Here is a 12,610-nt window from a genome sequence, read left to right on the forward strand (position 1 = left end):
TGGAGACACACGAGTCTTACAATAGTTAAGGTGGTATTCTTAAGGTGGAGACACACGAGTCTTAAGGTGTGTCCAAACAGAGTCGACGCCGTTGATCGACGAGGTATATCAATCTATGTTGTCAAGGTAGTGTACGGTTTTAGTCGACCATCGACCGAAAGCGTCCCCTATAGTGTTCACACATAGCTATGTGTGGACACAGATTTTAAGTCCAAATAGATTGAAGTTGATCCAAAGCTCCCTAATACCGGGCACTTACGCCGGGCACCTGCCTCGGTGGTGTAATATACCTAGGTAGATTTTGGTACAAAAATAACTAAGCACCTACATAGGTAATTAGGTACCTACTTAGGTATATGCGGTATGCATTACCTGGTAAGAAGGCACTATAGGTAAGTACCTAGCAACATAGGTACCTGTACCAGGAAAAACTGAATGAATGCAGTCAGTAGGTACCTATAGATACCTGTAGGTATGGAAAAATAAAATGGAAACTCGAGAATAAAGTTTGGACTCAAGGACGAGGTGAATGCCTTATGGGTGAACTGTTCTTACTTCTCTGTTATACGAACAATACAAATCAAAATCATGAATAATTTTACGAGTATTATTGTTTATGGTAATACAGAGAGCTTCTTCCTGCCTCGGTGGTGTAGTGGTCAAGGCGCTCGCCTGGTAAACAGGAGGGCGTGGGTTCAATCCGAGCCGAGGTATGGAATTTTATCCTCAATATAATTTGAGAATTTGACCACAATAATAGTAGTAGCCTACTGCTGGAGTAAATAAGGGACTTTCCAGTCCTATGCGAGCAGTATAAATAAGCACTATCACAGCATAACTAGCACCGCGTTTTGGTACTAAAAGTTGGCTTCAATTCTGGCCGAATCAGCTTGGTCGGTAGCGCGTCTGCCTTGAGAGAGCTAGGCCGCGGGTTCGATTCCCGCCCGGAGTGAATTTTACCCTGATCGGATAAGGTTCGTTCTCGGAACGGCTGGCTTTCTTCTGTCCTATGTTTTTTCTCTCTTCGATTCCGGGACGATAAGACCTTAGCAGTTACCTACAGTTCCCTCTATCAAACCTCTTTTTTTTTAAGGAAAAAAAAATCTTACCGTGTGTACCCGGCTTCAATAATTTAAAAATAATTTCCCTTTATTTACGGTTATGGACTGACAGAAAGCCCATATTTTGTTCTTTTCCGTGGGCGTTTTTAGAGAACCCTTATTTTCAAGATGAGATAACGTAATGGCTCAATTGGAGCGATTAGAAAAAATGATATCATACTTAGTTGATGAATGATTTATCATTTCATGACTATGTTCATAACTCTGATTAGAGATTTATCAATGTCTGGGCACCCATTTCATCTTCTGTAATTACACGGGCCCCTTATTTTCAAGATGAGATAACGTAATGGCTCAATTGGAGCGATTAGAAAAAATGATATCATACTTAGTTGATGAAAGATTTATCATTTCATGACTATGTTCATAACTCTGATTAGAGATTTATCAATGTCTGGGCACCCATTTCATCTTCTGTAATTACACGGGCGTTGAATTTTCTCACCAATAATTGACACGTTTTCTCACCAATAATTGACACGTTTTCTCATCAATAATTGATGCGTTATCAATACATAATTGACACGTTATAGCATAATACCCTAATAATAAAATTTTATACCTCCGTCATATGAATATTTTAAATATTTTTTTGTATTTGTTAATTTCATTTCCTTATTGTTAATTTCATTAACTCAATAGGTAAGTACTATAGGTACATAGATGTACGAGTAAGTATACTACATAATTATGATAATTTGATGATACTTACATCTAGTTGTTTATTAATAATAAATTTAATATGATTATTACAAGCATTATTCATTTCACACATGGCTTTATTAAGTAAGTATAGAAGCATGAAGAACGGCGGTACAAGAAGATATTCATGAGGATGGGACCAAAGTAAGCAGAGTGGTTGGATGGAAGAGATCCATGAGTTATATAGTTATAATATCCTGCCACTTGAAGAAGAAGACCAGGTAGGTAGCCAAAACACCAAGAAAAATGTGTCTATCCACAAATATCTATCGCCACACACGTTAGCCCTCTGATATCACAACCTCTTAACCTCTTTAATAGACACAAATTATAATGATTATAATTTAATCGCCAATCGCCATCAATTTACTTCTTAATTGTCCTGCCTTCTGCCTTGGTCTTTGTTCTCAGAGCAGATGTCAGAAATTACGAGAAAAAAAAAAAAAAAAAAAAAAAAAAAAAAAAAAAAAAACAAACGACACATCAAACATGGGAATCGACAGCATAAACATGGACATCACGAGAAGCTTCATAGACCTAAGATGGAAGATGAACCAATGTACAAGAAAACGCGGAAAGAACCTTTTAAAAAGAAAAACCAAATGCAACATCACGACAAAACACTTCTGAAAGAACCCTTTGATACAGAAAACAACCCAAAGCAACATCACGATGAAACACTTAAAAAGAAACTTGCTAAGAAAGAGGAACAACCAGTGGCACCTGAGGAAACTCTTCCAAAAGGACCTTCTGATAAGGAAGACGAAACAAATTCGGACAAAGTGCTGTCGGCAATACTTCCAGTCTGAAAGAACCCTTTGATACACAAAACAACCCAAAGCAACATCACGATGAAACACTTAAAAAGAAACTTGCTAAGAAAGAGGAACAACCAATGGCACCTGAGGAAACTCTTCCAAAAGGACCTTCTGATAAGGAAGACGAAACAAATTCGGACAAAGTGCTGTCGGCAATACTTCCAGTCGTTCTGGACCAATCAGGAGTGCTACTACCACATGTCAAAGTCAATCAAATGAACCCAATAGACAGAAAAGATCTGGAGTACTTTGTCAGACAGATTGGGAATGGTGAGCATTTCAGACTGCCCCATCACGGACACATTGCCAAAGAGTTTGATATACTTCCAGTCGTTCTGGACCAAACAGGAGTGCTACTACCACATGTCAAAGTCAATCAAATGAACCCAATAGACAGAAAAGATCTGGAGTACTTTGTCAGACAGATTGGGAATGGTGAGCATTTCAGACTGCCCCATCACGGACACATTGCCAAAGAGTTTGATAGTGATGTCAAGAACGCCAGGGAAGGTGGAAACAGACTTGACAAACTAGACAACAATGCCAGAAACTCCAAAGACGACCCAACACCACATCCGAAATCAAAAACAGACGTAACAAAACATCACACCAACCAAGACCAAATCCATCCAACAGAACAACTTACCAAAGTACCAAAGCATACTCATCACTCGAAAAGAAAACATAACCACAGACAACAAGAATCAACTCCGAATATGCCAGAAAGAATTCTCTATTGGTACAACAAACCGAACATAGGTCGCGTACCCGTAGTAGAAAAAATTGGAACTCTTTGGAAGGTGAAAACAGACTTGACATACTAGACAACAATGTCAGAAACTCCAAAGACGACCCAACACCACATCCGAAATCAAAAACAGACGTAACAAAACATCACACCAACCAAGACCAAATCCAGCCAACAGAACCAAAGCATACTCATCACTCGAAAAGAAAACATAACCACAGACAACAAGAACCAACTCCGAATATGCCAGAAAGAATTCTCTATTGGTACAACAAACCGAACATAGGTCGCGTACCCGTAGTAGAAAAAATTGGAACTCTGGGACTTCTCAACAATCCTACAAAGGACTCTCCAAAAGCACCAACTGAAGAAATACTTGACATTCAAGTGGATTTTAGTAACAATTCAGGTGACGCCAATGTAAAAAATGACGGAAACATTGTACGAAATGAAGGAAAAATTGTAAAGGGTGATGGAAATATTGTACAAAATGAAGGAGAAACTGAACAAAATCCGTGTAGCTGTCTGCGAGGCCGAGCCAGTTGAACAGGGCCCCGATACAGAGGAGCGTCATTCCGAACCGGTACGGCCTCTGGGACTGTTCTGGGACGATGAGGGCCATGCTGAACAACTGGGAACAGAGAGAAAAGAGGAGGTCGGATTAGAAACTGCTGACACTATGATCAAGAAGAAAATAGAGCATTCTCAAGTCTGATACACAGAAGAATAACATTTGTATTATAAACATTGTAAACCATCTAAATCCAAAATAGGTACTCTATCAGTAACATTATGACACCCTCATCTAGTCTCCCACCAGGACACTCCATCGTTGTATCCGAGGAGACTCTCTCCTGATATAAATCTTGAGTGAGCCCCTCGTATACACATACTCGCTGCTCGCATAATGGTCATTGTCTGATACACACGTTACGATAATTCTCGCGCTCGCGAATTTATTTTGACTCTGAAGGACATTGTCTTACCTGTTTTCCTACGCCATCTTCTTCAGAAACGTCCATTACCTAACTTAATCTTCCTGGGCCCAAGCCGAACTGAGGACCCCGAAAAACCGACTCGGAACACCCGAAATATCTTCGAAAACGGAACTTTCAGACCCGAACTTTGAGCTTTGGTCCGATAAGATCGATCCGAAAAGTCCGAAAACTGAACTTGGAGACCGGGAACTACAACCTACAACTTTGGCCCGAAAATTATGAACTTGAACAGGCCCGAAAACGAGTGTTTTGGAGCCCGGAATTTGGTATTTTTTCGAGGGCAGAGTTAATACATATTATGTAGTTATTCTCAAAGCAAAGTTAATGGTTAGTTCTGTAGTTCAGTGTTAATAGTTCTTTTCAAGGACGGAGTTGTTTAGTTTCTTTTGTTGAAAAAGGATTTAGTGTCTTTGGTGACTTCAAAGGCCATTAGTAATATTGAGATCAGTATTATGAGGTAAGTCTTCATCTCTCCTGAGGGATGAGGTGCTACGAATGAAACAGTGAAATAGGCAGATCAAATGAAGAGAGGTTTCTTGTTATTGGGTAGCAAGGAAGTATAAGGAAAGGACCTGGGTACAGTTTTGTTAAAGTTAAAGCTAAAAGTTTGTAAAAGTGGTCTCGAAATCCTGCTTTTTAATTCCCAAATTTTCAGAGTTTTTTTTAGGTCTTTACAATTTATTTTTCTACTTGAGTTTCTGTGAAAAAGGTTCACCAATGACTCTGGTAATTTGATGTTCTAATGACGTAATGTTCCTAATATCCTAATGTTCGTAATTCCTTGACTAAATCATGAAAATCTTTTCTAATATCATTTTCATTATTTACCTTAGGGAAATCTACAACAGGTGGAGCATACATAGACATGGGTGGGCGATTTTTCATGAAGATGGGTAACTAAATGGGTAGGTATTTTTTTTTGTTTTTTTTTTTTTAAGTCGATGTAAAATTTAAAATGTATTTTATTTTCATTATTTTCACTTTTTTCTTATCTTCTTGGCAATAAATAATTAAAAAGAACTTTAGTTCAGTACTGTACAAAGGACACTCCAAAAGCACCAACTGAAGAAGTACTTGACATTCAAGCGGATTTTAGTAACAATCCAGGTGACGCCAATGTACAAAATGACGGAAACATTGTACGAAATGAAGGAAAAATTGTAAAGGGTGATGGAAATATTGTACAAAATGAAGGAGAAACTGAACAAAGTGACGGAAATATCGTACAAAATGACGAAAATACCGTACAAAATGACGGAAATGTCGTACAAGCAGACGGGAACATTGACCAAGTTGAGGACAATGAATATCTAGTGGAGTTTCACATAGAGGCTGCGGATTTGAGGTTGTACGATTATGATTTGATTGAGAACCTCAAGTACGACCAGAAGTGCGCGGCCAGATTTCAACTGTGGGGGGTAAGTTTGAGTTTCCTTACGAAGGGTGGGATTTTTTAGGCAAATCCCCTTCAGGGGTGAGCTATTCATTTCTATCGAAAGTCACAACTTTGGGTCGGGGTTGTATTTTTTGGGTCTTTTGTTGAACTTGCCTGTTACATAATACTTTACATTTTTTTCTCTCTCTGTTTTAAGAGGTTTGAGAGAGAGAATTGTAACAACGGAGTCTTACCGGGCCGAATTTGAAGAGGAGAGGAGGAAAAAGATACCTAAGAGGTTTGACAGAGGGAACTATAACTGCTAAGGTCTTATCGCCCCGAAAGCAAAGAGAGAAGGAGGACAGGATCAGACGAAAGCCAGGCGTTCCGAGAACGAACCTATCTTGTTAGGACAAATCCGGCCATGGTGAGAATCGAACTTACGACCTAGCGCTTACAAGGCAGATGCGCTATCCAAGCTAGTACTAACTATTATTTTGAAATTTAATAAAGATTGAAATTTATTTATTAAAAAAAAATGTTAAATTTTGAGTCACTGTATTTTAATTTTTTATTAACATTATAATTCACTTTATTATTTTCAGATACAAGGCTGTGATGTGTGTAAGACAGTGCTAAGAAGTTCGGACAAATCTCCTCCCATATTATCCAAAGTAGAAAACTTACCCCTGTACCTGGATGGTGAATGGATATCAGGTAAGTGAAGCACTGAAGTTAAGCAACTTTTTGCGTGGTTAGTATCTGAATGGGTGACCATGTGGGCAATAGCTTGCTGCTGGCTTTTCCCAGTCCCACTCAGGCTGGGTGAGGTTATTGTGAGTAGGCGAGTAGTTTTTTGCTGAATATAGGATAAAAAACCCCCATCACTAAAGATTCTAAAGATCTCCGCAGTTACTTAGGTATGCAGTGACGCAAACTCGAAAAAAACTGATTTAATACTAAAATAAGAAGAGAATAAGTCTTCACTTGACTAAATAAACGAATTTATTGATGGAAAAGAGTCAACATGTTTCAACATCTCATGATGCCATCCTCAGGACTAAATTGAAAAATTGTATTATTCTCTTCTTATTTTAGTATTAATTAGTACTTGACATGGTATCCCGTTTCAAAGTTTATTTTAAAAACTGATTTTTCCTCGATATCCTCCCGCACGGTTTAATTCCTTGTTAGGTCTTAAAAAGTACTTCTTGGTTTATATCGGGATCGATCCAGGATTTTCCTATTTGCCAATAATCCGAGATCTTAGAAAATCGGAATGGGAAAATTATTTAAACGAGTAGGTACCTTCTTACCTATTCTAACAAACTCTATTCTCAAAATCAGTATTCAAAGGTTAAGATGACTTGGAAGGTTAAGGTGACTTGGAAGGAATATTCAAAGGTGACTTGGAAAAGTTCATACTGGATAAATAATCATGCAACTTATTGCAGTCAGAAAAATTAATGTTCTTAATTAATTGAGTATTGCGATTCAATTGAATTCCAGGCTGAAACTCAAATTCTTTTAAAATCATTTCAATATGACATGTAAATGCGCATAGCGACCGGTGCCAGCATGGTAGGTAAACATTGGTTGTTAGGATTATTGAGATACTTATTGGGAAAAATCCAAGCTAACTAGACTCGCTTTCTTCTTTATAGTATTTCCCTTACATTTGCCACTATGTCAAACCCGTGACCATAATTTACCATTTCTTTTTCCAGACCATCTGTTTTCTTCTCTAATATTTACAATGAAATTGACCTGATACTTTTTTTCAAAATCCATATTTTTTATTTATATTCCAGACCATCATTGGTGACACCATCCCCCTCCATTCTTCCTGCGAATCCATCGGCATCCAACTGCCCCACACCGAACACACCGTTGCCAAACTTCGCCTCAACCGCGACCAATACGCCCTCTATCTGGACCAGCCCGAAGACAATTCGGCAACCGCGCACCGTATCGTAAACTACCATTCTCTCCCCCTGCACAAGTGTAAACTTTTCGCGGACGATTCCTATCGTAACTTTGGCCTGAGGGGGATTTTAGGCGTGGGGTTTCTCAAGGGGGTAATTTTAGACCAGGGAACTTCTGTGAATGATTTTGAAGAGTTTAAACTGAAGGAGATTGATTATGAGGATGAAGATGAAGAAGGAATTGATGAACCACCAGATCAAATTGAGATGGATTATGTTGTAGCGCAGAGTGGAGAGAATGGGACAGATTACGAGAGTGGAGTAGGGCAGAGTGGGGCAAACGCGCTGTGTGTGATAGCGGGTGTGATTGTGTGGATACTATTGTGATAGAACCATTCATACTCATAAATTAGTGGTGGATTTCACCAATGACTTAGTGAGAGATTTCACTAATGGGAGAATTTTTAATAATCTAAAAAGGAGTTGTCAATAATCCAAAAAGGCTTTTTTAAAAACTCCTCTATTTGGGATCATTAAACACTCCTTTTTTTCAAAGGTCTCCCATAATGTGATGATTTCGTTCAAGATAGATACACTGTCCTTACTTCACGTGAGCTCACGTGACGTGAGGATAGAGCGTTTCTACCTTAACTAAGTTCTAACTATTGGTATCACTACTTTTACCTCTTTCCCCAAATTACCTACCCACTTTCATATATTTTTATTATTGTTCTATTGTAGATGTATTGTAATGTAGATAGATACCTAATGTTCCTAAATTTTATAAATTCTGCCTTTGGTAGAGAAGCTGTGATTTGTAAATTGTACCATTTTCGGTACTTTCTTTGTGGTCAATAGATCGGTACTACAACAGGGTGGAACTACCCTCATGGGATGTAAATTATGAAGAGCAAATTATTTTTCATTTTCATTATTTGATAATGAACCTAGAGTTAATGAACTTTTTCACTATCAAAACTTGACCTTTGGAAAATTAAAGGTTGTCAAACTTGAAGATAATAGATAAATAGTAAGTAAGTAAAAACAATTATTAGATTATTTTTTATCAAAACAATTACCTATAGGTATTGATAGTTGGGGTTTTTGAACTTTTAAAGCTTAGGTAAAATATTAAAGGTAGGTAGTGGTGAGTTAGTGACAGAAGTTTTTTTTTTTTTTTTTTTTTTTTTTTTTTATTTTTTTTCACGCGCTTCAGGATAAAATCCTTCCCGGGCGGCAATCGAACCCGCGGCCTAGCCCTTACAGGCGCGTTACCAACCAAGCTAGGCTGGTTTAAGAGACAGTGCTCTTGACCACTCGGCCACAGAGGTGGGCTCGGTTCGGCTATGACCGTCCCTGTATACCTATGTAATACCTAGTACATATATGTACCTATATTTATATTCCTGCTAACATAATAGCAATAATTTTAATTTCATGGTTGTATAGTTTAAATAAATTAATAGATTTGAGGCTTCATGGCAAGGCATCAACAGACTCTTCAATGTTGGCCAACGTCGAGCGTGGTTAATATCTGAAAGGGTAACCGTTTGGGCACATCATGTGCTGGATTTTTCAGTGTGTCTCTAGCCTTGTGAAAACCTTTCAGGAGATACTTGGAAAGGAGTAGCAACCCAGTGACGATATTACCAGCATGTTTATTATTATGTACTAGTTGCCGACACGACAGGTCACTGACTTAGGTAACGTTAATATCTGTACGCGTGACAGTTTGGGTACGTCACTTTAGGTACTTTTAAGATTTTTAAAGGTGCACTTTTGCTAGTTCCATCCAATTTTCTGGTTGATCTGGGCTCTCTAAAGAGGTCAGCTGATATAAAGTCTGATAGAACCTTAGCTCATGGAAGAGTTGTCCCTCTAAGGTTGTTGAAATCATTCCTGAGATATTAACGATGGGCGTGGTTGAAATTCGGATGGGTGGTCATCCGGACAATCGCGTAGGTACTAGCTTTTCCGACCTCAGGCTGGGTGAAGCTCGAAGAGGCGGGTTAGCTTGTCGCAGAATGAAGAGTACAATCGCCGGGTAAAAACATGATGAGGAAAAAGGAAACGCCAAGTATTGTTTGTCAGCAGCAACTATCAAACTGGATTGGCATTGGCACAAAATAATTATAAAGTTTATGGTCCTTTTGGTACTTGTTCAGAAGTCACGTCATTGGAAAGTCGCTACAAAAAGGAGCTTCTGAATAATTCTGTCCTTTTTATAGGATAGGAGGTTTGATAGAAGAAACTGTTACAGCGAAGATCTTATCATCCCGAAATCAAAGAGAGAAGGAAGACAGGATAGAAGAAAGCCAACCGTTCCGAGAAAGAAACCTTATCTGTTTAGGATAAAATCCGCCCCGGGCGGGAATCGAGCCCGTCTAGCACTTACAAAGCAGACGCTCTACTAATTGAGCTAACTATAAGGCTGACTTGGTAGAATGACAATTGAATAAAAATTCAGGCGAACGTACATTTAAATCTGCTATTATAGCTAGACGAATGTTGAAAAAAAAAAAAAAAAAAAAAAAAAAAAAAAAAAAATCGGTGCTTACTTTTGTAAATATCAGTTGTAAATTTATCGAAAATGAAAATAAACTCATTTAGAAAAACATATTCAAATACGAACGCAAATTTATTTCGTTATTTTCTAACTACAACTACCTAATACTTTATAGATATTAAAATAACTTCTGACAAAACAAAAATGGGGAAAAAACATGGATACAAAAAATCCAACAATTACAGATTCCATAAAATCATAATAATAAAAACATTATATTATTATATGAAAAGGGAAAATAGTACCTAATTGAAATTAATATAAATAATAATATCAGGATATTTTAAGAGAAGAAGATATTACAACAGAAAATGATAAGTTGAGCTTTTGATGTTATGAAAGTTACTCTATACATCATACAAAAGTTAGAGGCGAAAAATAAGATATAAATAAAGGCAACTTAACTGTAGAAAAATGGACATGGAGAGAAGAAAAAGAGTCAAATATTTACAAAATGGACTTCATTGAGGGGATTTTTCAATAAATAAAAATATTTACAGAGTATGTACAAAAGTTTCAAAAATAAATAATGAAAAAAGACAATACCTACCTATCTCTTTATTATTCAAAAAATTCAGTTCTAAAAAAATGGTTTTGGCAAGATTACATAATAATTTGTAAATTTGTATTGTGATGGTTCAAGACACAAAATTTCAAATATTGAAAGTCGATCTTCCTATTTTTTCTCCCTAAAATTACAGAGACTCTAAAAATTCCCTAAAATTACAGAGGTAAGGTTGTAACTTAAATTCCTGGAGAGCCTGAAAGACAAATCAAAATCGTAGTCAATGACTAAGTTAAGTATCCGCTTACCTACCAAATAAATTTAATACGTATGTACACTTTAAATTAATACAAATACCTAAACGTTAGGTACCTCATGAATACTAAAGTTAGATATAGGCTAACTATCTGTTATATCTATTCAGTGAATACTTGACTTGTTATAAATTGGGCTTCTAACAATCCATTGAAGTCTTTGACTAAAATATCCACTAATTCAAAGGCTACTTTACCCTCAAAGGTCTCACCTACAAGCTCCACTAGTCTCATGATCACAGATATCGCTGGCATTCCCTTCAGACGTAGTTGAAGGTATTGTTTTCCTTAACGTCCTAAAACTCTTCCTCAGAGCATTCGTTATCTTATTTGATCTGCTAGTTCCACTGACTAGACTAGGTTCAGCCTCACTTGAGGGTTCACCAGATTTGGCACTAGTATTTGTGTGACTACTGGAATTGGTTGAATCGCTGACCTCTTGACTACTTTCAGGTATGTCTACAACCGTATGCTGGGGTTGTGCTAAGGGACCATGTGTTTCTTTCCTATCTAACACAACATCTAGCGTATTAGCTTTACATCCTACCCCATTTACATTGGCTTGGTCTTTCTCAGACACATCACTTCCCATTGTTTCGTTGACAGGTTCTTTTAGTTCTTTCAGTTCTTGGGGCTTCTCTTCGACTTTGTTCGCGCATACTCGGCCATCTCCGTCGAGTTGGCTGATGATCAGGACGTCCTCCAGGGTTTTGATTGGTTCGTAGTTGTTGTTGAGTGCGCATGCGTACAGAAGTTTGGCGGGATCCAGCTCCTTGATAGCGTCCTCGTAGCTGGGCGGAAAATCTACGACGGACGAATAGTCGGGCGGCTTTTCCAGACTGCGCGGGTCTGGCTCTTCAATGTTGATCACTTGGACTGCCACGTTTTCTCGATTCTGAAAAACCAGAAGAAAAAAGTTGTTATCATTCGATAGGCTTTCTTCGTTTTCTCTGACTAGTGGCAGGGTCCTCCTAAATTAGCAATTAGCTCTCATTTACTGTAAACCTTCACGATATTTTACAAGGGAGGTTTTACCTAAATGTTCCTAGACTTTGGGAGTCTCTAATGCCTTATGAATTCTTTTGCTCTTTTTAGTATATGTTCCGTTACCTATAATTACTTATACTGGAATTGCGCGACTCCAGTGCGACAGGTCTGTAGTATTTTTTGCTGACTCCTTAGGTTTCAAATTTTCCGCAATTTCGCGCTACCAAATCTCGCGACTACGCTTCATCTATTCCATTGTTCTGCAAATCCAACCAACCTTACATCTGTAGACCTGTGGAATAACCCTATACAAGTGGCTGAGTTCTTGAAACTACCAACGAGTCTAGAATTTAGAGATGACTGCTGAATTGTCATCATTGCTACAACAACAACTACTACGCTTCCAATATGCAACACGCCTACTTACATGCACTTCCCGCGCGACCTGCGGGTCCTGCACGGCGCGCATCCAACAGCACATGGCCAGACATATCAGAGCCGCTCCCACCGCTATCAGGCCGACCCCAATGTACCGCACGGCCGGCACAGGC

The 12,610-nt window shown here is 38.2% G+C and overlaps 2 protein-coding genes across 4 annotated transcripts; one reads left to right on the forward strand and one right to left on the reverse strand.

The window, feature by feature from the left end:
• Window positions 1–2,302: 2,302 nt before the first annotated feature.
• LOC108252621 lies at window positions 2,303–8,527 on the forward strand. Of its 3 annotated transcripts, none has more exons than XM_026824966.1 (5): window positions 2,303–2,621; window positions 2,966–3,400; window positions 3,676–3,734; window positions 5,431–5,805; window positions 7,574–8,527. In XM_026824966.1, the coding sequence occupies exons 1-5, from the start codon at window positions 2,366–2,368 to the stop codon at window positions 8,072–8,074; spliced, it is 1,626 nt and encodes a 541-aa protein (XP_026680767.1). In that variant the 5' UTR covers window positions 2,303–2,365; the 3' UTR covers window positions 8,075–8,527. The 3 variants fall into 3 exon arrangements, with proteins under 3 accessions (XP_026680767.1, XP_026680768.1, XP_017300347.1); XM_026824967.1 differs by having other exon boundaries at window positions 2,303–2,617; window positions 2,962–3,400; XM_017444858.2 differs by lacking the exon at window positions 2,303–2,621 and adding an exon at window positions 2,635–2,943 and having other exon boundaries at window positions 3,109–3,400.
• Window positions 8,528–10,955: 2,428 nt separating this feature from the next.
• On the reverse strand, window positions 10,956–12,604 carry LOC103511103. Its single transcript, XM_008475816.3, has 2 exons — window positions 12,487–12,604; window positions 10,956–11,967 (listed from the first exon to the last, which is right to left on the reverse strand). The coding sequence occupies exons 1-2, from the start codon at window positions 12,538–12,540 to the stop codon at window positions 11,281–11,283; spliced, it is 741 nt and encodes a 246-aa protein (XP_008474038.1). The 5' UTR covers window positions 12,541–12,604; the 3' UTR covers window positions 10,956–11,280.
• Window positions 12,605–12,610: the final 6 nt, after the last annotated feature.

This window comes from Diaphorina citri, unplaced genomic scaffold (assembly GCF_000475195.1).
Source record: "Diaphorina citri unplaced genomic scaffold, Diaci psyllid genome assembly version 1.1 scaffold675, whole genome shotgun sequence".
In the NCBI taxonomy this organism is placed as follows: domain Eukaryota; kingdom Metazoa; phylum Arthropoda; class Insecta; order Hemiptera; family Psyllidae; genus Diaphorina; species Diaphorina citri.